At 43.7% G+C, this 24,219-nt stretch overlaps 1 protein-coding gene across 1 annotated transcript; it reads left to right on the forward strand.

The window, feature by feature from the left end:
- Positions 1–361: 361 nt before the first annotated feature.
- On the forward strand, positions 362–13,425 carry cmpk2 (cytidine monophosphate (UMP-CMP) kinase 2, mitochondrial). Its single transcript, XM_073056859.1, has 5 exons — positions 362–1,224; positions 5,543–5,657; positions 7,322–7,523; positions 10,649–10,882; positions 12,151–13,425. Exons 1-5 carry the CDS (start codon positions 607–609, stop codon positions 12,278–12,280), a joined length of 1,299 nt encoding a protein of 432 aa, XP_072912960.1. The 5' UTR covers positions 362–606; the 3' UTR covers positions 12,281–13,425.
- The last annotated feature ends 10,794 nt before the right edge of the window (positions 13,426–24,219 follow it).

Consider the following 24,219-nt stretch of genomic DNA (forward strand, 5'->3'; position numbering starts at 1 on the left):
TTCCGAAAAACGTCGACTGTACTCTTGCCCATAGATGCTGCCTGGCCTGCTGAGTTCCTCCAGCATCTTTTGTGTGTTGCATGAATTAGGTATAGCAGGGTACAGCAGTGGCGTCTGCAACTGCCTGTCTACTTGTGTAACGTCATCCAGCATCTGCAGATTTTCTCGTGTTGGTACTTCTGTGTAATGTTAACGGAGACAAGATAGAATAGATACTGGAATCTGAAGCAAAAAAAAGACAAACTGCCCTGTGAACTTGAAGGGTTATAGGCGGTGTAGGAGGGAATTGATCACGGAGTATGTTTATACAGGGAAGATAGTCAGTTTAATGCGCTTTCGGCAGTTTATTTTGCTTCAGCTCACCTTATCTTTCAAACTGGATGACGAGTCTCCGCCCTTGTGCCTCCGCTTGCAAGGAGCGGGAGTTGAAGAGGTCAAGTTTGGACGTGGACCCGCTGACTTTTCGTTTTCCGAGCTGTGTGACTCTTTCGTTTTCCATACGTCACGCTTGTTTACAAACGGCTGGGTTTCGATTACGGAGCGCCCTGTGGTACCACGCCTTTCCCTTGGCTGCAGCGCCGGCTCCGCCTGCACCGCAATCCGGTGATGAGTCTCCGCTGCAGCCTGGACATGGCCAGCTCCTTCGGCTCTGCTCTGTACAAGCAATGGGCGAAAAGGGTCTTCGCAATCGAGTGCGAGAGCAGCGCGGACCCGCTGTATTTTGCCCTCAGACCCAACTCCGAGAGCCCCTGGGATGAGAACAGCAAGCTGCACCAACTCTTCAGCCGAGCTCAGACCTACTCGCTTTGCATCGCCTCTGAAAACAGGATCCAGGACGCAGAGACCTACATGAAGCTGCACAGCAAACTGACCAGGCTGCCCGAGACATGCCGTGTCATGGAGCTGACGGCGTTTCTCCCCAACCAGGAAGGATCTTCCATCAAAGGGTTTCTGGTGCAAGATGACCGATGCTGCCAGAGCACCGAACGTGTACTGCGGGACCTGGTACGGGAGAGCGGGCAGAGCTGTCTGTGCACCTACTGGACGGGCGAGGAGGGCAGGATATGGCAGAGCCTGGGGATGCTCCGTGATGGACAGCAGAAGGAGATTCTCAGAAACTGCTTGTCTCTGACTCAAAAGCCGGAGCTTCACCCATCAGTCTTAAACATCAAAAACTCTGTCGTATTCTATAAGTATGAAGATGCGTATAGCGTTCTAAAGGAGGTAAGTCCTACTTCTCCAGTCTGGAATCTTGAACTCAAACCAGAAAATGCTGGAAATACCCAGCAGGCCAAAAAGCCCGTGTTGGGGAGAGAATCTGGTCGCCAGTCCTGGCCAAATCCCTTTCTGCCCCATTTTTTGAAGTCCTTTCCCCCTTCCTCTTGTTCTTTATTGTATATGGAATGCATGGTCAAGTGGCTGTGCATGCACATCTACTCTTAACATCAACCGTCTTCTGAAAATAAGCATCCAAAGTTTAATCTGCTCAAAAGAATGGGAGGAATAATGCTTCATCTGCACTTTTATCTGAAGAGTCTGTATGCTTAAAAATGACTTGGAGATTCTAGGTTATGAAGGTGAACTCAGATCCTGGAACACACATAAAATGCTGGTGGAACTCAGCGGGTCAGCAGGAGAGGAATAAACAGTGGATGTTTAGGGCTGAGACCCTTCTTCAGGACTGGAAAGTAAGAGCAAGGATGCCAGAATGGAAAGGTCAGGTGGGGAGGAGGATTAGCTAGAAGGTGATAGGTGAAGCCAGGTGGCTGGGAAAGGTAAAGGGTTAGAAGAAAATGATAGGAGAGGAGAATGGACCATGGGAGAAAGGGAAGAAGGAGGGGCACCAGGGGCAGGTGACGAGAAGAGGTAAGAGGCCAGAGTGGCAAATAAAAGAAGAGAAGGGGGATTTCCTGGAACTCTGAGATGCAGTGGACCAAAGAGATATGCTAGCTATACATTGTGATTGAAATTCAGTGTTCTTTCATTGATTGACTATCTTTCTTATGGAGCCATAACAATTACAGCACCAACACAGGCCTTTTAGTGCAATGAGTGTATGCCAACCATGGTGCCCACCCAGCTAGATCTAATTTCCTGTATTCATTGCTTATCCCTCTAAGACCTGCCCCTCCATGTTCCTGTTCAAGTACTTCTTCAGTGATACTGTTGTATTTGGCTCAACCACTTTTCTCTGGCAGCTCATTCCATTTACTCACTGCCCACTGTGTGAAAAACTTGTTCCTGAGGTATCTTTCCCCTCTCACCTTAAATCTATGCTCCCTAGTATTGGACTTCCCTACCCTGGGGAAAGGCTATTACTATCCACCTTATCTATGCCTCTCATTGTTTTCTATAAAGTCACCAATCTTGTCTTCATTTACATTCCAAGGAATAAAGACTTAGCCTGGTCAACCTCCCCCTATAACTCAGGCCCTCGAGTCCTGCCAACATCCTCATAAATCTTTTCTACATTCTGCCCGATTTAACCATGTCCTTCCTATATCTGTACCCAGTACTCGAAGCATAGCATCACCGATGACTTATACAAATGCAACATAATGTCCCAACTCTGATACTCAGTGCCCTGACTGATGCAGGCCAGCGTGCTAGTTCTTAGATCTGATGCAGGCCAGCGTGCTAATTCCTATAGAACTGTAAGCAGCAAATTTACAGACAGAATCAGATTTCACACTTCATGTGATTGATCTTGCATTTGTGGGCTATTTGATAAAGGTGATTGCCTCGTACTTTTTGCATTTGTCAATTGTTACTCAGTTGTCTTGCATGCTGTTAAAAGCTTGTTTGAACAGTATGTAGGACTGTATCTCAGTACATGTGACAATAATAAACCAATAACAATTCCTTGGGTTCTGGTGACTTGATCTGAAAAGCTTGGTTTATGCTCCAGTGTGACAGCGTGAGTGTAACATTGTTGAAACATTAAACCCAGACCCCAATGATTTCCAATCAGAAATACTTAAAATATATCAATTGTTTGTGATCACACTCCAGGATGTTCTGTGTAAATTGATTTTTGAGTTTCTTGTATTAAAACAGGGACTAAACTTCAGAACTCCTTCTTTGGTTGTGGAGTTCATTGGGATGCCTGGAAGCCAAAATCCAAGTTTCTGCTTTCAGTTCATAAGGATAGAATTACAACAAAACTGGATTTCTAGCATTTGCAATATCTCGTCTGTTCACTGTTTTTATGAAGGTTCTTGATCGTATTTTGAGTTACCTTTGAGTGTCCTCACAGATGTTCCCATAAGCAGTGACGCACCAAGTATGCGAACGTGAAAGACAAAGGTGATATATTTGAAACAAAAGGGTAGCTCTGTTTGTCACAATACATTAAAATAATTCCAGGATTGAAAGGCTTATCGTATGACGAGCATTTGACGGTTCAGGGCCTGTATTCACTGAAATTCAAAAGAGTGAGGCATGATCTCATTGAAACCTATAAGATGTTGAAAGGCCTCAAAAGAGTAGAAGTGAAGAGGATGTGGAGTGGATGTGGGAGAGTCTAAGACCAGTGGATACAGCTTTAGAATAGAGGGCTGTCCATTTAGAACAGAGATAAGGAGGAATTTCTTTAACCAGGGAGTAGTGAATCAGTGGGATTAAGTCACTGGGTATATTTAAGGCAGCAGTTAATAGATTCTTGATTAGCCGGAGCATGAAGAGATACAAGGAGAAGGCAAGACGTTGGGGCTGAGAGGGAAATGAATCAGAAATGGTAAAATAGTGGAGAAGACTTGATGGGCCAAATGGCCTAATTTTGCTCCTATATCTTGTGCTAAACACCCATGTCACTAACCTGTTCATAAGACATAGAAGCAGAATTAGGCCATTCAGCTCATCGAGTCTGCTCTGCCATTCCATCATGGCTGATCCTGGATCCCACTCAACCCCATACACCTGTCCACATATGACATAATTTTCAAAGAATTATGAACTTGCACACTTAAGTCCCTCTGTTCCATTATACTCCCCAGTGCCCTACCATTCATATTAAGTCCCATCCTGGTTTGACTTTCCAAAATGCATCACTTCACGTTGATCTGTATTGAAATTCATTTGCCAGTCCTCAGCCCTCTCCCCTAACTGATTAGAATTCTCCCTGGTAAGCTATGATAACATTCTTCACTGCAAAAACACCTCCTAATTTCATGACATCTGCAGACTGACTTCCAAATCATTTATATAAAATAACATATAACAATGGTTCCAACAGCAAACATGTGGCAAACTACTAGTTACCAGGCCTCTGGTCAAGAAACTACTTTTAACCACCGGCCTCTACTTCCTACCTCTGAGCTAGTTTTGAATCCACCAAACTGCAATGTGGTACCTTGCTGAGAGCCTTGTTAAAGTCTAAATAGACATTATCCACTACTTTACCCTCATCTACTTTTTGGTTACCCCTTCAAAAAACTCTTAACCTATTCAACGAACGCAACATTCTACACACAAAGCTGTGCTGACTCCTCCCAATCTTCTGTCTATCCAAATGCTAGCAGATTTTGACCTTCATAATTTCCTTCCTCAAGTAACTTCCCCACCATTGATATCAGGCTGAACTGCCTGTAGTTCCCTGTCTTCTTCTTGAATAGAGGAACAGAATATTCGTCATCTTCCGGTCTTTGAGAACTTTTGCTAGTTGCTAACCATGAGGTAAGTAAGGCCTTTGCAATTTCCTCTCTATACTCTTCCAAAGACTGAGGATATACTCAGGCTCTGGGGATATATCTAGTATATATAAGACCTCTTCACTCTTCTAAACTTAATTACATAAATTTTCTTTTTTAAAAAACATTTTTTACAATTGCAAGACCCTGCTGGACATTGAGAACTTAAAGTACTGCAGGTCTACCCCATCACCAAGTTGCTTGTTGGCAGGAAAACTGAAGGAGCTGGACTTGGTGGTGCTGCTTGCTGCAGAGAGACGTCAGTGCGTGAAAGCGGTGTGCACTCTAACAGCAAGGGATTGCCTTAGTTGCTTTTCTTGTGATCACAAGACTCTGAGCATTGTTAATACGGAATGCTGCATGTCCGATTCTCTGATTTATTGGCGGATGGCAGGAGAGCTGCGTGACTTCGGTCATAGCGAGCACTAGGCCTCAAGCCACGGTGTCGCCTGTTTACAACTCCCCAGGAGAGAGACAATGGGTCAGTGTGCTCCACAGCATCCAGGCTGGAGTGGGTGCTGCCTCAAGGGTCCACTCTACAGAAGACGATGTTTGGCCGCTGACTGCTGCAACATTCGTGAACTCAGGGTCTTGCACTATAGTTTTTTGTGTGACTATATTTTACTGAGATACGTGCTTACCGTTATTTTACCGTTGGTACTGTGTTTTGCACCTTGGCCCTGGAGTAACACTATTTCATTTGGCTGCATTCATGGGTATTATTAATGTTGAATAACAATTAAACTTGAACTTGAAATGACAGTGTTAAGCAATGACAGTCAGATATTAGAACTACCAACTGCCTGAGGGTTATTTAATTGAATTATGTGTTTATATTTCTGCTCATCATACAGTGTGAGGAATTGTTCCCCGAAGCCGAGGAGGTTCTGCAAATAGTGAATCAATATCGTGGGACTTCCAAAAAGGGCCACCATCCTGTTATTGTGATTGAAGGACTTGATGCGACAGGTGAGAATCATGAAGAGATTCCATCTCTTCTGAATCTTGAACATGTATCAGGCACTTTCTCAAAGCGTCCAGTAACTGAAGCTGGACATTCCATACAAATAAGTTCTGTATAAAGTTAAGAACAAGTCTTTAATGTTAGCAACAGGATGATCTATATTTTAAGTAGCTAATACAATTAATGTACTTCCAAAGCATTCAAAACATTCGAAAGTCAAAAATTGTTGAACTGATTTAACAGTTTTAATAGTATTGAGCAGCAATTAGGTCAAAAAAATACATTTCATGTATGCATTGTAAACATAAATTAATTGTATTAATTGATTAATTAATTAACTTCTGGTAATGCCTCGTCCACCCCTTCATTTCCCATCCCCTTGTCTCGCTCTCATGTTACCTCCCCCATCGCCTCCCTCTGGTGCCCCTCCTTCCCCTCGTTCTTCTTTTTCCATGGCCTTCCATCTCTTTCACCAATCAACTTCCTAACTCTTTGCTTCATCCCTGGCCCTCAAAGTTTCACCTTTTGCCTGGTGTTTCTCACTCCCCTCGCCCCACCTTTCAAATCTACCCCCCGGCTTTTTTTTCTCCAGTCCTGCTGAAGGGTTTGGGCCTGAAACGTCGACTGTACTTTTTTCCATAAATGCTGTCTGACTTACTAAGTTCCTCCAGCATTTTGCGTGTGTTGCTCGGATGTCCGGCATCTGCAGATTTTCTCTTGTTTGAAATTAATTGTAAGTTTTTTTTTAGATAGAACCTAGAGATTATAAAACTATGATTTTTCTCCTTTCATCACTAGTACTTGGCTCTTCAAAATACAGTTGCAGGCCGTAGAAAGGCTTTGGGGATGAGGAATCAATTCTCCCTCCCCCCAATACAAAGGGCTATTTGTGTTAAGGCATCCTAATTAAGTTTCCCTTTCTATCTGAAGCCAAAGACTGTAGAATGACAAAAACCATCACAGCTTCAGTTCTTAATGTACCCTTGGGTTTTTCTACTTGAAATTAGAGTGGGAGCCCCTGTTGACTTTAGCTCCCATTGTCCAAAGTAAATCACCACTGAATGACAAAATTCTCCTCAGATCTTCTGTTTTCATGTGGCACACTCGATAGTCCATTTAAACATTATAAAAGGTATTGGAGGCATAAGAGACTGCAGATGTTGGAATCTGAAGCAACAAGCCTTCCTGCAGATGTCTTCAATGTTCACACTGTCCTTCCCTCTCCTTGCTACGCGTGCTCATCATCTTTTTCCTGTCCCGAATACGTTCACCTGCCACTGTTCCTCACCACCACCACTGCTCTCTTCCCCTACCTGGAACAAGGAACCCGTCACCTTCTACTCCGCCTCAGTCCACCAATCACCTTGGTCTTTTTACTGCCCCCTCTCTGTGTCAGCCATCTTGCCTCTCACTCTCAGTTCTGATGCAGGGTTTTGACCCGAAACAGCAACAATTCTTTTCCTCCCACATTCGCCGTTCGAACTGCTGAGTTCCCCAGCAAATTATTTGATGTTAGAAAAAATATTGTTCTATGCTGTAGAAGTCTCTGGTGAGATCCAGCCTGCAGATGCTAGTAAATAACAATTAAGTAAAAATTAAATAGCAATAAATCATTGCTCTTTTATTATGAATAGAGGTTTTATTTTATATTTATTACAATTATCTTTAGGAAAAAGTACTTTGACTGAGGCTTTAAGAGATTCGATTCAAGCAACACTTTTAAAGTCACCACACGACTGTATTAGCCATTTAAGAAAAACATTTGATCTTAAACCACCTCTCATTCGGCGAGCCTTTTATACTTTGGGCAATTACGTAACCGCCTCCATCATAGCAAAGACATCGGAAACATCTCCAGTAATTGTGGATCGGTGAGTGTAATCTTCAAAGCTTCTAGAGGATGGTTGTCACTGAATTAAACGTCCTGGGACTTGGGCAGGCACACCCACGCGAGGAATAGAAATGATAGAGATATTGAGCAAATTTAATTTCATGGCAACATTACTGGCAAAGTAGTTAGAAAGTGGTTGATTCCGGAGCCTGCCTTTCGGGTCTTGCTTCGGTCCACGGACTCCGGACTCCAGCCCTCCTGTCACACGGAGCCATTGGATCATCTTGGCTTAAGGAGGTACACCTGTTGCCTATTAGGGGGCAGGTGTTTATAAGGGGCTCGGGGACTGAGCCTAGTTGTGGGGTTGTCCTGCTCCGCAGCCGGTTTAACCCACTCTGTACCTGGACCGCCGGCTCTGAATCCTGTCTGTACCTGTTTCACCCGCTCCGGATCCGGTTCTACCCTAGTTGCTGGCCTGTTCTGTATCCGGTTCTACCCTGGTTGCTGGCCTGCTCCGGATCCGGTTCTGCCCTGGTTGCTGGCCTGTTCTGTATATGCTCTATCTGGTTGGTCTTGTTCCCCTGCTTCTCTCCTGTGTGCTGGTCCCTCTGTTCCGCCTTATTCTCCTTACACGCGCTGTCAGTTGCCTTTACCAATTTACTGGTGTATCACGGTAGTCCTGCTGTTCACCCTGGACCCAGCTTCCTTCTGATCCCTTGCCTCCGTCAGGCAGGTCCGGCCAGACTGCTGCTGCCCTGTGGGGGTTCTGCCCCTACCTATCCGTTGCCTCCGTCGGGCAGGTCCGGCCGGACTGCTGCTGCCCAGTGGGGGGTTCTGCCCCTACCTACCCATTGCCTCCATCGGGCAGGTCCGGCCGGACTGCTGCTGCCCAGTGGGGTTTCTGCCTTTTCCTACATGTTGCCTCCATCGGGGAGGTCCGGCCGGACTGCTGCTGCCCAGCGGGGGTTCTGCCCTTTCCACCTATTGCTCCCTAAGGGTTGTGCCCCGCACCTGCCCAGTGTCCGCGCCTTGCCCAGGCCTCCATGTTTCCACCTGGGAGGCGGCCCTGCCCGGGATCCATGCGGCCCACCATGTGGGATCCTCCTGTATGCCACGAACTCTGGGATCCTCCCGCCTCACCTGACCTCCAGGATCCAGCCCCGCCTGTCTTACCCTTTGCATGCCATGGCATCCCCATCCTGTCCTACCCCTAGTACTTCAGTGTCTGCGTCCTGCATTTGGGTCCAATCCTGTCCCCGTTCCTGACATTTAGATAGCGAAAATGCTAATCTCTTCCCTCATTTTACACGCACAGATTGGCAGAAAGAAATTATATATCTGTTAGTCAGATAACCATTGTCAGAAAGGTTAGATGTTCAACATTGTAAAATGAGGTCTTCCATTTTCAAGAAAATAAATCAAAATTCTTGATACATTATGCAAAATGATGAAGAGAAATTTAGAGATATATATATATAACTCACTGAAATTTTGTGAACAGCTGGAAAATAAGTATCAAAAAATCTGAAGGGAAACAATTTTAAACCTGAAACAGAACATTTAGAGATGATTCTTGATTAATAAGGACATCAAGGGTTATGGGGAGAAGGCAGGAGAACAGGGTTGAGAGAGATTCAGATTCAGTTTATTGTCATTTAGAAACTACAAATGCAATGCAGTTTAAAAAATGAGACAACATTCCTCCAGAATGATATCACAAAAGCATATGACAAAACAGACTACACCAGAAAATCCACATAACGATTGGTAATCCACGATCCAGAGTCCAGAGAGGCTGCTGCGTATTAATATCGCGCTAGCGTCTTAGCGCGTTCCCCGGAAAGGAGCTCCAAACCCACCAGATAAAACAAGACCAAAAACTAAAGCTACAAGACCTGCACAAAACCACATAGTTACAACAGTGCAAACAATAGCATAATTGATATAAAAAAACAGACCATGGGCACAGTAAAAATAATCCAAAGATGTTAAAAGACTATAAGTTTGAAAGAAAGCACCACACAGTTTCCACAAGTCCTCGGGGTCCCGATAGACTCATCATCCCATGCAGTCGGCAGAAGGGAGTACCCCCGCTATGGACTTACACGGCGCTGGACTCAGCCTCACAGATGCAGTACACAATGAAAGCTCCGTCGAACCCAGCCTCACAGACACAGCACACAGTGAAAGCGCCCCAACCGCAGTGGACTCCAAGCTTGTCAAACTTCTGAGCCTCCGACCATCCCCTCCGGCACAGCTTCTCTGAGCACCATCCTCTGCCGAGCGTATTAAAACGGCCCCGCCAACGGCCACCGGCAACGCGACCCCGAGGACTGGGGGCCTGTTCTTCTCAGCAGAGACCTGGACCTCACAGCAGCAGCAGCAACAAAGAGGGCCTTCCTGGAGATTTCCAGATGTTCCTCCATGCTCCCACGTCTGTTTTTCATCAGATTAGGATAATAAATTAGCTATGATGGAATGGTGGAGCAGACTCGATGGACTGAATTGCCTAATTCTGCTCCTATGTTTTATCATGCCAAGAAGGAATTCCTTCACATAAAATCTGTATCTCGCAGATTATCAGCTTAATTCTAAATTTCATCAGTGGGATTGATAGATTTTTATGAGTGTTGCAGCTAAAGGAGATAATGGGGTTAGGATTTAGATCAGTACATTGCTGTTTCACATTTTGAAGATACAAAAGGGAATATTTACTCATTCACTATCATTCTTATTTTTTGCAGTAGACTGTAATTTCAGAAGATCTGTTTACTTGGAGTGAGTCATAAGAACTACATTTTAAAAACTAATTAAATGTGTTTCATAATATTTTCTGAAAATTGTTTAAGTTCGCTTGTTTAGTATTTTTAATCACTAAATTTTACCCAGATATCTTTACATGAAGTCCGCTCTCTTTTCACAATTACAGCACTATCCCATTGAATGATCAATCAGAAAGTTAAAAAGGAAACTGAGACTGATTGACTGCACTAATTAAATAATTCCTAATTATCAAAAGCCATCTGCAGTTTTTGTAGGTGTTAGTTTAGAATATCAACTGCGCAAGTCATTCCTAACATTTCTCCCACATTCCCACCGTCTTTATACTTTTCACAGATACTGAACATTTCCATTGAATGTAAGCTACGTTGTGTTATTTTCTAGGTTCTGGCATAGCACTGCTGCTTATGGAATCGCTACCGAAGTAAGTGGGAAAGTGGAGAACCTGCCTCCACCCCAGCATGAATTGTACCAGTGTCCACAAGATCTGCTTCAACCAGATTTGGTGCTGTTGCTTACAGTCAGTGCAGAGGAGAGAATCCGTCGTTTGGAACAAAGAGGAGAAATGAAAACAAAGGAAGAAACTGAACTGGAGAGAAACAACCTATTTCGACAAAAGTAAGAGCTAAATAAAGTAAATGAAAGTAAGCACTAAATGCAGGCATTTTAACAGAATTCATCAGGATAATCTGCCCATTTTGCTTGTCTCTTACTTCCTTTACCCACCTTTTTAACCAAGTATTATTTATTTATTCAGAGACGCAGTGTGAGAGGGAACCTTCTGGCCCTTCACGCCATGTCACCCAGCAACTCCCAGTTTAACTCTAGCCTAATCATGGTACAATTTACAATGACTGTCCCTGCTAATTGGTACGTGTTTGTATTGTGGAAAGAAACAAAGCGCCCGGAGAAACCCCACTCATTCCACAGCTAGCATTAGAATTGAACTTCGAACTCTGACGCCCCCAAGCTGTAATAATGTCACACTAACGGTTACGCTACCGTGGTGTCCTATTAAATCTTGAACTTAATACCTACTTCCCATATCTCTGTGAAACAACTTCTATGAGTTACTATTTTATAGATGCAAGCCCCTATTACCAATACTGATATTTAGTTTAATGGAGGACGAGAAAAAGGAAGTCATGCTGGGACTAAAAACAAAGCGTAGCGACCTTTTCCATTTATGTATACTCATTGGCACTTTCACTCCTGAACTCCTGGATCAACTACTTGGTATTCACCTCCCTTCAGAGAGGAAACTGTTAGAGAAAATTGTATTTTCTGAACGTAGATTGTAATGATTGGGGCCTGTCTCTTTCATCACAAAATTTTCAATGTTGTGGACAGGTTCAGACAGTTGTGAGGACAGAAAAGCCTGGGGCGGACAGAAGCATTGCTAATAGATGATTCCTCAAAAAGCTCATTTGAATATTGTCTCAGTTTATTTATTTGCAAATGTAAACATCTGCTGCTCTGTAACTAGCCTCAAATTGGAGTAATGTTGATCTAAATGTTCCAAGAGTATACATTAGTCCATCAGATAATTAGTGATAATTAGGGAGGTATTCTTAAAATGAATCTAGTAATTCCATGGTACTATATGTCATCAGTTCTCCTGCAGAACATTCTGTGGCCAGGTATACCTCCATGAATGATGTTTCTGATGTCTCAGTAATGCACTCTTAAATGACCTGCAACATCGCTTAGATGTGGACTGAAAAATGCAACTGAAATTAAGAATCAGATTATAGACAATAAAATCTAGCAGGTTCCAGCACCAAATCTTCAAATCACTTGTTTCGAAGCATAAACAAATTGCGTGGTGTGTTGTAGAACAGTTCTGACCTTTCTCTAAAATATGCATTTAATCTTTTTTACAATAGGGTGGAAGCAACTTACAGAAGATTGGAGAACCCATCTTGTGTGATAGTTGATGCCAGTGCATCAAAGGAAGAGGTTCTCAAAACTGCACTTCTTCTAATTGAAAGACACTGTGGTATTAAAAGGACTTGACTTCTTACATTAATATTTTCTAGCTGCTTAAATTGAGTCTAAAATGTATTTAATGTGATCAGAGCTGTGAATTTGCTATGAAAATAATACCAGCACCTTTTTTCTGTTATCAATATATACTGGAGGTAAGGTATGCAAAGATGAGATGCAGTCAATAAAAAGATGAACAAATTAGATAGTGCAATATGTATCTAAATGACTGAAAATATTCCTGCCAGGTGAGGATTTTACATTCTACAGTATGTGTTGGCCCTATTCCATTGCCAAGAAGCACTACAGCTCCCCATTTGATCAGTTGGCAGCTTCACCACTTGGCATTAACCCGGTTGAGTGGGTTACCTGCCTCTGTGGAACATGTTTGTCTTCCTTTGATTCTACATTAGATCCAGCAACTGGTAGATACTGTATTGTGACAGATTACCACCCCATTGCAAAGTTCGTGGCTCCATGAAGTTTCTTCTCCAATCCAAGTAAATAGTGACACTTACAGTGATCAAACATCTAAATAGGCATGGCGAGAAGTCACTGTGGACCAGGTGTTACCAACCTTTTTAATGCATGGACCCCTACCATTAACCGAGGTGTGTGTAGATCCCAGATTGGGAATCACTGCTGGAGACACTGTGAAAAGCAGATGGTCCAGGCAAAGTTGAAGTAAATTCAGATAATTGGTGCACTCTAGCCACTGGATTCTGATCATGTCTCCACTAGACTGGCTGAAAGTTATGCTGAGATAGTTGGTACAGTTCACTACATGCCTGTTGCTGAATTAAACCAATTACTTCGATGTGGGTTAAAATTTGCTCCATAGCAAAGGAAGGAGGTGCCAAATCTTGAAAACTGAGAACGTGCTTCTGCAAAGTGCCTTGCAAATGATGCAGTCCACACAATTCCATTGTAGTACATGGATGTAAGGGTTACAAGTGAGCTATGTTGAAATTTCATATTGCTTTTATATTTTAGATTTTGGACGTTCCATTAACTTTCATCCCAGTTGAAACTGCACCCGTCCCCATCTCTGTACTGTATCCTACCCTGCCCGACAGTAAACTGTACATTTAATGTATTGATTACCTTTATTGTATATGATCATCTGTAATCTGGCCATATTTTGTCTGGAATAAATGTATATCTACCAACCATTATATATTGATTAGTGTGTGTAATGATCTGAAATTGTTCAAGTTATGTTGCTATTGTGTCAGTAATGCTTTGGTACAGTGTCTATTGCCCATGCCTCCTCCTCCTGTGGAGGTTAGAGGGATTGGAGTGACATTTACATCATCCAAGTTGGTAAATAGGATAACCATTTCCTGGAAAATACGTTGTCAAAAGAAGTGAAAACAGAACTGAGTAAATAGCATGTAAATGATTCCTAAAAACCCATTATTCCCCTATCAGTAAACTTAAATGATTTCACTTTGACAGTCCCGTTACAACTATTTTACAGTGCGAAGTGCCTCCAGTATAGTAGATGTGACAGGGGGTGTGTCGGTGATGTTCAGCAGCAAATGAAAGTGTCTGAAGGAACGTTGTTTCTACAAGTGGGACCTGTAGAATGTGACGGGTTACCCTTGTATCGGAGGGGGACGAATATTCCTGTGGGCAGGTTTACTAAAGTCATTGGGAGTGGTTTAAGCTCATATGGCAAAGAGATGGGAACCAGTATGGTAGAGCTGAGGAGGAGCCAACAGGTTTACGAGTAGATGGTGGGTGTAACATGTGTTACGTACCCGTGGGTATCTTGTGACTGTCACATGACCAGGATGTAATGAGGCGCTGCTGGGCATGATGTGATGGTGGAGTGATGTAATTTTCCTGCCAGTGAGAGGTCATGTGATGGCCTGTTTCAACAGGATATAAAAGGAGAACCCCTCCCTGTGACGCAGGTCAGTTCGTGGTTTGTCAGTGTTACGTTCCCAGTAACAGGGTGACTTACCAGCAAAGATAGAGAGGTCCGCTGAAGTCTGATGGTACTATTTTCAAACGTTTTTATTTATAAAGGGGCACAAACGTATGGTTAATACAAAACATTCAGATCATATACATCGTCAAAACTCAATCTAAAGCACAGGTATAGTAATAATCAATCAGAAATAAGCTCTATCGTTGTCTAGGGGAATACTGAGTCCAATGGAATATAAAAGTCACTCATAAATCTGCAGGCTTTTCCGTTTGGGAACCGCTGGCATTTCACGTGTTGGAGAGAGAGAGAGTGGTGAGAAAGAAGGAACACTTGCCCGTCGTCTTTATGAAGAAAATCCCGGTTGTTAGTTAAAACGGTTTTCCTTTGGTTTCAGCCACAGACTCCTGATCCGGAATCTAACGCACGTGGCTTCCTTCAAAATGGCTTCCCACTCCGACGGGAAGCGCTATCGTGTCTTCTTCGTGTGTCTCCTTGGTGCGTCTGAGGCCCCGCCTCTGCAGCCCACTTTTTATCTGGACTGGCAGGGTTGTAGATGTCAATCAGGGTGGGGGTGAGGCAATCTTTCCCCCATCACCCAGCCCATGTTGCCCTGAGGGTTTGCACGTAGTCCAGTCCCTTATTCCACAAAGATGTCTCCCAAGACAATGGCTATGTCCATGGCTTTTGTCTGGCTGAGGGGCCAGCCCACATTCCAAACCGTAAGGCTTCTCTCTCTCTCTTGCGATTCTCACAAAGGAGGGGGCTGGGGTCATAACATCAGTGACTCCATTCTGCTGTGTATTTGATTTTATGACGCAGTTTCGTTTTAAAAGTGGAGTTTTAATTTCTACTGTAAGAATTGTTGTGCTGGCAGTTCTGAAAATCACTGTCAGTTAAAGTCCAGTTGGAGAGTGAAGACTTATCAAAGTTCGGGGAGCTGAAGGATCGAGGAAAGTTGATGTTGTCAGCGGTAAAACAGGTTCGACCTTATTTAATCTTTGTACAAGGAGTTAGTAACCTGTGTCTGAGATAGCTCCTGCATTCTGAAAGCAGAAGGAGTTGGATGTAGAGTTTCGCCAAGGAAAGGTCAGTGCCTTTAAGCTGGTATATTTCTTTCATCATAAATCCTTTGGGCAAGGCATACTTTGGCTGGGATCAGCAGTAACGTCATGAAAGAGAATTTATTACTTAAAGGAAAGTCTCTCCTAACTGACTGTGAATCATTTTGGACTTTTTGGAATACTACTTTAAAGAACTGAGTTCGCATTTCTCGCTTTAAGAACTGTTCGAGCTGCCGTATAGCAGTCCACTTCCGGTCAAGTTAGTCGTTTGTTTACTTTTGGGGGGTTTTTTGAGCAGTGTTTAATAAATGTTTTATTTGTCATAAAAAACCTGTCTCAATTATATATTCATTGTTGCTGAATCGTAACACATGAATGTAAGGAAGAACAGTGAATGTACGGAAGGACAAGCCAATGATTGGGTACAAATGCAGACAGAGCAAAGGGTCAGATTTACCACAGAGGCAAAATTCAGAAGGGCGAAGAATGCAGGAATGAAGGTGCTGTATTTAAATGCACGTAGCATTCGGAATAAGGTAGATGAACATGTGGCGCAATTACAGATTGGTCAATGGCATCACTGAGTCATGGCTGAAAGAAGGCTATAGTGGGAGCTTAACAGCAAAGGATATACTTTGTGTCAAAAGGACAGGCAGGGAGGCACAGCCGCTGGTGTGGTTCTGCTGGTAAGAGATGGAATTACATCTTCAGAAAGCTGTGATGTTGGGTCAGAGATGTTGAGTCTTTGTGGGTGGAGTTAAGAAACTGCAAGGGTGAAAAAAACATTATGGGAATTGCATGTAGGCCTCCAAATAGTAGCTAAGATGTAGGGTTGAGATTGCAAAGGGAGTTGGAAAAGGTATTTAATCAAGGTAATGACACAACTGTAATGAGGGACTTCAATGTGCAACGGGATAGGGAAAATCAGGTTGGTGTCAGATCGCAAGAGAGGGAATTTGTTGAATGCCTATGAGATGGCTTTTTAGAGCAGTTTGTGCTTGAGCCTACTCAGGGAAAGGCCATCTTAGTGTTGTGTAATAATCCAGTTATGGATTAATACTCCAAGATTGTTTTGAGGTGACAGACTGGCAGGCCCTCTGTGAGCCACATGGAGAGGACATTGATGGGCTCACAGAGTGCATCACTGGTTACATCAACTTCTGTGTGGACTGCAGTGTTCCGACAAGAACTGTCCTTTGTTGTTCAAATAACAAGCCATGGGTAACAAAGGACATTACGGACATCCTGAACGCTAAAAAGAGGGTGTTTAGAGATGGAAATAGGTAGAAGCTGAGGACAATACAGAGGGACCTGAAAGCCAAGATCAGGGAGGCTAAAGACAGGTTTAGGAGGAAGCTTGAGTGGAAACTCCAGCAGAACAACATGAGAGAGGTCTGGAGTGGGATGAGGACCATTACTGGGTTCTGGCAAACCAGCAACAGAGGAGCTGAAGGCAGTGTGGACAAGGCCAACGAACTTAACCTGTTCTTCAACAGATTTGACACTGTGGCCCCTGCCCATACCCCACATGATTCATCTGTTGTCGGCCCCCAACCAACCCATACTCCACTCTCCCTCCTACCCCTCCTCACAGCCCCCCACCCTGCTCTCATGACTACACCCATCCCCCACCTGAGACCAACACGGTGGGCTTCACAGCTGAACAGGTGAGAAGACAGCTGAAACGTCTCCACCCAAGCAAGGCTGTAGGCCTGGATGGTGTCAGCCCCAGGGTGCTCAAAGCCTGTGTCCCCCAGCTATGTGCAGTACTTCACCATGTCTTCAACCTGAGGCTGAGTCTCCAGAGGGTTCCAGTGCTGTGGAAGATGTCCTGCCTCGTCCCTGTACCGAAGACACCGTGCCCTAGTGGCTCCAATGACTACAGACCGGTGGCATTGACCTCCCACATCATGAAGACCCTGGAGAGACTTGTTCTACAGCAGCTCCGGCTTATGTTTAGGCCACACTTAGACCCCCTCCAGTTCGCCTATCAGCCCCAACTAGGAGTTGAGGATGCCATCGTCTACCTGCTGAACCGTGTCTACGCCCACATGGACAAGCCGACGAGCACTGTGAGGGTCATGTTTTTTGACTTCTCCAGTGCGTTCAACACCATCCACCCTGCTCTGCTGGGTGAGAAGCTGACAGTGATGCAGGTGGATGCTTCCCTGGTGTCATGGATTATTGATTACCTGACCAGCAGACCACAGTACGTGCGCTTGCAACACTGTGTGTCAGACAGAGTGGTCAGCAGCACTGGGGCTCCACAGGGGACTGTCCTGTCTCCCTTTCTCTTCACCATCTACACCTCAGACTTCAACTACAACACAGAGTCTTGCCATCTTCAGAAGTTTTCTGATGACTCTGCCATAGTTGGATGCATCAGCAAGGGAGATGAGGCTGAGTACAGGGCTACGGTGGGAAACTTTGTCACATGGTGCGAGCAGAATCATCTGCAGCTTAATGTGAAAAAGACTAAGGAGCTGGTGGTGGACCTGAGGAGGGCTAAGGCACCGGTGACCCCTGTTTCCATCCAAAGGGTCAGTGTGGACATGGTGGAGGATTACAAATACCTGGGAATACAAATGGACAATAAACTGGACTGGTCAAAGAACACTGAGGCTGTCTACAAGAACGGTCAGAGCCGCCTCTATTTCCTGAGGTGACTGAGGTCCTTTAACATCTGCCGGACGATGCTGAGGATGTTCTACTAGGTTGTGGTGGCCAGTGCTATCATGTTTGCTGTTGTGTGCTGGGGCAGCAGGCTGAGGGTAGCAGACACCAACAGAATCAACAAACTCATTCTTAAGGCCAGTGATGTTGTGGGGGTGGAACTGGACTCTCTGACGGTGGTGTCTGAAAAGAGGATGCTGTCCAAGTTGCATGCCATCTTGGACAATGACTCCCATCCACTCCATAATGTATTGGTTAGGCACAGGAGTACATTCAGCCAGAGACTCATTCCACCGAGATGTAACACTGAGCGTCATAGGAAGTCATTCCTACCTGTGGCCATCAAACTTTACAACTCCTCCCTCGGAGTGTCAGACCCCTGAGCCAATAGGCTGGTCCTGGACTTATTTCCACTGGGCATGATTAACTTATTATTATTTAATTATTTATGGTTTTATATTGCTATATTTCTTCACTATTCTTGGTTGGTGCGGCTGTAACAAAACCCAATTTCCCTCGGGATCAATAAAGTATGTCTGTCTGTCTGTATCTTATTAGGAAGCTTAATGTAAAGGAACCCTTAGGAGGCAGTGATCATAGTAAGTTTGAATTCATATTGCAATTTGAGAGGGAGAAGCATGAGTCACGTGTATCAGTATCGCAATGGAATAAAGGGAATTACAGAGTAATGAGAGGGGAGCTTGACCAGGTGGATTGGAGGGGGATACTGGTGGGGATGATGGCACACCAGGGGTGGCTGAGGTTTCTGGGAAAATGCACAGGATAGGTATGCCCACAAAAGAAGTAGTTCTCAAATAATGGTAGGCAACCGTGGCTGACAAGGGAAATTAAGGATTGCATAAAAGCCAACGAAAGGACATATAAGGTAGCAAAAATGATTGAGAAGTTAGATGATTGGGAAGCTTTTAAAATTCAATGAAAGGCAACTAAAAAGCTACAAGAATGGAAAAGATAAAATATGAGGGCAACTAGCTAATTATATAAAGCAAGATACTGTAAGTTTTTTTCAATTATATTAAGAGTAAAATGGAAGTCAAAGTTGATTTTGAACCACTGGAAAATGACACTGGTGTGGCAGTAATGGGGGACAAAGAAATGGCAGATGAACTTAATGGGTACTTTGCATCAGTCTTCACTGTGAAAGACAATAGCAATGTGCCAGAGGTCCATGAGTGTCAGGGAGCAGGTGTGAGTGCCACAGCTATTACAAAGGAAAAAGTGCTAGCCAAATTGAAAGGTCTTAAGGTGTATAAATCACCTGGAGCAGATGAACTACATCCCAGAGTCTTGAATGAGGTTGTAGAAGAGATAATGGATGCACTGGTCATGATCTTTCAAGAATCAATCGATTCTGGCATGGTCCCGGAGGACTGGAAGATGGCAAATGTCATTCCACTCTTTAAGAAGGGAGGAAGGCAAAAGAAAGGAAATGATAGGCCGGTCAGCCTAACCTCAGTGGTTGGGAACCCTCCACAACAGCTCTAGAAAGTCTTCCCACAAGGATATTGGTTCCTCCTCAAGTTCAGGTGTAACCTGTCCTTTATGTGCAGGTCATACCTTCTTCAAGAAGAGATCCCAATGATCCACAAATCTGAAACTCTGCCCCCTGCACCAATTCCTCAGCCGCATGTTCATCTGCCAAATCATCCTATTCTTACCCTCAATGGCACATGGCATGGTACAGGCAGCAATCCAGAGATTACTACCCCTGAAGTCGTACATTTCCGTTTCCTACCAAACTCCCTAAATTCTCTCTTTAGGTCCTCATCCCTTTTCCTACCTACATCATTGGTACCAACATGTACCATGACTTCTGGCTGCTCACCCTCCCTTAAGAACTGAGACCCCCCCCCCCCCCGATGCCAGAGCCTGGTAAGAAAATATACCAGCCTAGAATCCCTTTCAGATCCACAGAATCTTCTGTCTATTCAAAGGTTCATTTTGTTATGAACATATGTATGCAGAATACAACTCTTGGGATTTGTCTGTTCCCAGCTATCGATTTCCCTTTCACCACTGCACTCCTCCCCATTTCTCTTCCGAGCACCAGTGCCAGGCTTAGTGCCAGGGACCTGGTCATTGGGGATTTCCATGGTAAATCATCCAAAGCAGTATACTTATTGTAGAGGGGAGCAGCCACAGCGGTACTCTGCACAACCTGCCTATTCCCTTTCCCTCGCCTGACAGTCACCTAGGGACTTGCCCTCTGAAACTTGAGGTCATTACTTCCCTGTAGCTCATTCTATCACCTCCTCATTCTCCGATATGAGCCGTAGGTCATCCAGCTGCAGCTCCAGTCTGCAACATGGTCTGTGCACTTCACACAGATGTGAAGCAGGTGGATGCACTTCACACAGATGTCGTTATTAAGAAATCTGGCAGTTTCTCAAAACTCCAACAGCTGACGTGAAGAACGCACCACCCACCCTGGATCCATTCTCGCTACTCCAAGTAGCTTTCTCCCACGGTTCAACGATGTACCAGTTAGCAGTTTAATTGGTCATTGGAAATTGTCCTGTGATTAGGCTAGGGTTAAAATGATATGTTGCTAGGTGGTGCGGCTTGATAGACTGCAAGGTCCTGTTCCACACTCTATCTCTTAATAAATAATAAATAAAGTAGGGATGAAATAGACAAGTAAAGAAAAAACATACCAGAATCATACCTTAGGGGTGTGTGCTTAGCCATTGCTCTACTCTCTGTATATACATGACTGTGTGGCTAGGCATAGCTCAAATATCATCTATAAATTTGCTGACAATACAACCATTATTGGTAGAATCTCAGGTGGTGACAAGAGGGCATGCAGGAGTGAGATATGCCAACTAGTGGAGTGGTGCCACAGCAACAACCTGGCACTCAACGTCAGTAAGACAAAAGAGCTGATTGTGGACTTCAGGAAGGGTAAGACAAAGGAACACATACCAATCCTCATAAAGGCAACCAGAAGTAGAGAGAGTGAGCAGTTTCAAGTTCCTGGGTGTAAAGATCTCTGAGGATCTAACCAGGTCCCAACATATCGATGTAGTTATAAAGAAGGCAAGACAGCCGGTATACTTCATTAGGAGTTTGAAGAGATTTGGCATGTCAGCAAATACACTCAAAAACTTCTGTAGTTGTACCGTGGAGAGCATTCTGACAGGCTGTATCACTGTCTGGTATGGAGGGGCTACTGCACAGGACCGAAAGAAGCTGCAGAATGTTGTAAATCTAATCAGCTCCATCTTGGGTACTAGCCTACAAAGTACCCAGGACATCTTCAGGCAGCGATGTCTCAGAAAGGCAGTGTCCACTATTAAGGACCTCCAGCATCCAGGGCATGCCCTTTTCTCACTGTTACCATCAGGTAGGAGATACAGAAGCCTGAAGGCACAAGCTCAGCAATTCAGGAACAGCTTCTTCTCCTCTGCCATCCAATTCTTAAATGGACACTGAAGTTTTGGACACTACCTCACTTTTTTTTAACATACAGCATTTCTGATTTTGCACGCTTTTTTAGTCTGTTCAATATATGTATACTGTACTTGATTTACTTGTTTATTTATTGTTATTTTATTTCATTTTTTTCTCTGCTAGATTATGTATTGCATTGAACTGCTGCTGCTAAGTTAACAAATTTCACATCACATGCCAGTGATAATAAACCTGATTCTGATTCTGATTCTGATTCTGAACCTCTGCCTCTTCTTGCCAAAGTCTCTTCAAAATTCAAGATCCACGATTGTTTAATGTAACTTCAGTACACAAGTGTAGAGGCAAGTGAAATAATTGTTACTCCTGATCTGATGCAGCAGAAAAAAACACTAAGAAACACAATAATAATAAAAAACATGATAAATACCTAATATAGCTTATACAACATACACAGATTATACACAGTATGTTTAGAAAGTGACACTGGGCACAGGTGTGTCTATACATAAGGTGACTGACAGAAACTGATAAAGTGGTGTTGATTAAGGATGTGGGGTTGAGTTAGAGGGCGGAGGTGTTGAGCCAAAACCTTCTGGTCTCCACTCACACGATGGCCACTCGTGCAGCGGCCGTTCCACTTGAACCACTCTTCTTTATTTTACCCTTGCCAGGTGGCAAATAAACCACAATATCTCAAGCCCACAGAAAACCTCCAAAAGGCCCTGCTCACATCTTAATTCTCATGCTCAGCTCACTCACATCATGTAAGCGACTGCTCGTGATATCTCAAGTCTGCTGAAAAATTAGATCTGAGGTTATCATAAACTGTGTTAAACTGCAGCAGAGTTAAAGAATTAAGATAAGACTCAAATTTAGATCTTTACTTTCTTTTAATCATGCCAAGATATAAACATTGCCAGTACTTTTTAGCTATCCCTATTTGTCTTGAACCAAAATGCCAAGTTCAAAGTAAATTTATTATCAACTTACAGGTATGTACATATCACGATATATGACCTTGAGATTCGTTTGTTTGCAGGCATTCACGGTAACACTGAGAAATACATTGGAATCAAGGAAAAGCTAAACACAAAGACTAACAAACAACTGATGTGCAAAAGAAGACAAATGAGAATAAAGATAAATAAATAATACTGAGAATATGCATTGTAGAGTTCTTGAAAGTAAGTTGGTAGGTTATGGAATCAGTTCAGAATTAATGTGAGTGAAGTTATCCACGCTGGTTCAGAAACCTGATGGCTGAAGGTTAATAACTGTTCCCGCATCTGGTGTGTGGAACCTGAGGCTCAGGTACCTCCTCCCCGCTATCAGTGAAACAAATTTCAACAACAGATTTTGTCCCTTCATTCACTGTTGCTGACACATTTTTTTTTAATTCTTGATTTATTTAAATCATTATAAAATTTCCACTGACCAGTAGTTGTTTTTATATTCTGTAGATGTCTGTGGATTTCTGGGTCCCGAGTTCTGGATGTTGTCCTGGAACTTGATCGGCACGCCACCTACTGGATGATTAGTGACATTGCAGCACCCAGGATTAAAAGATCAAAGCCAAATGGTATGATTTGGTCAAGTACTGGAGCGGGCACTCACTGTATTGTTTGGGGTATGGATATGTGGGGCAGCAGGAACATGGCCTCAGAGGAGGCAACAATACTTCTTATTGATTTTATTGCAGTCACACTGTCTCACACTTACTCAGTTTACAACAGAATCATCTACCTTTAAACTTAAGAGGGAATTTCCCCACAGGTGATTACACCCACATGCCACATTCCCATGAATACCAGGCTCAGACAGAAACTCTGTTCCTTCCTGAGGTCTCAGCCAGCCAGAGGCTTTGGCCCATTCAACCACTCAGCTGCAGCAGAAATTATTGGCACTATCTGGATCACCAATTGTGCAGGCTCTTCTTCACTGCGAAGTCTGGAAGATTTTGCACTGTAAGTAAGGCAGCTCAACACCACAGTGAGGGAATTTCAGAAAGGTCAGCAGATCAGTAATCAAAATTCACCTTCACTGAGACACCCAGTGCAAGCTGGATGGTCCAGCCCATCTACTGTATATCAGAGCTCAGTTATCTTGTCCTTAAAACAGATCTCAGCACTTAGCCTGACATTTCATGTTAGGCTAACAGACCAGTGGTTCCCTATCTAGCCTTTCCCTGATTTCTTGCATCAAGGTGAAATTCACTGAATGTGGGGAAAGAGAAGTGAGTGGGATTAATTGGATTGCTTTACAATGATCATACGTAGGAAACACTGGGTTAAGTGGCTTCCTTCTGTGCTAGAGCATCACACTAAGTGCTGGAGGAATATGGTGGATCTGTGGAGGAAATGGGGGGGTCAACCTTTTGGGTTGAGATCCTTCATCTGGAGTTTGTTGCTCTTGATTCCAGTGGCTTGTAGTTTATTTTGTCTCCTTCTGGGTGGTATTGTAATAAAACTACTCACCACTTCCAATCTCACTATTCAGTTCCATACCCTCAGAAACATCTTATTCCCCATCATATACCACATGCCTCAGCACATCTAATTTCTCAAATACAGCACCAATCATGCCATATAACCCCAGTCTCACAAACCACAACTTTCAGACACACCATTTAACACACGTCAATCACCTGCACCACATTTGTAATCTCAATCATATTCTCTGCAACCTCACAAGAGATACCATTTCAAAAGAGAAAAAGTTAGTTGACATTTGAACTTGCAAAAAAAAATCATATTACTCTATCAGTGATGATTTAGGTTAATCTTCCAGTGCAGGGGATGAATTCCATCTATTGAAGGAACTAAAATAAATAAATAATACTGAGAATATGATTTGTAGAGTTCTTG

Source organism: Hemitrygon akajei, chromosome 9 (genome assembly GCF_048418815.1).
Source record: "Hemitrygon akajei chromosome 9, sHemAka1.3, whole genome shotgun sequence".
In the NCBI taxonomy this organism is placed as follows: Eukaryota; Metazoa; Chordata; class Chondrichthyes; order Myliobatiformes; family Dasyatidae; genus Hemitrygon; species Hemitrygon akajei.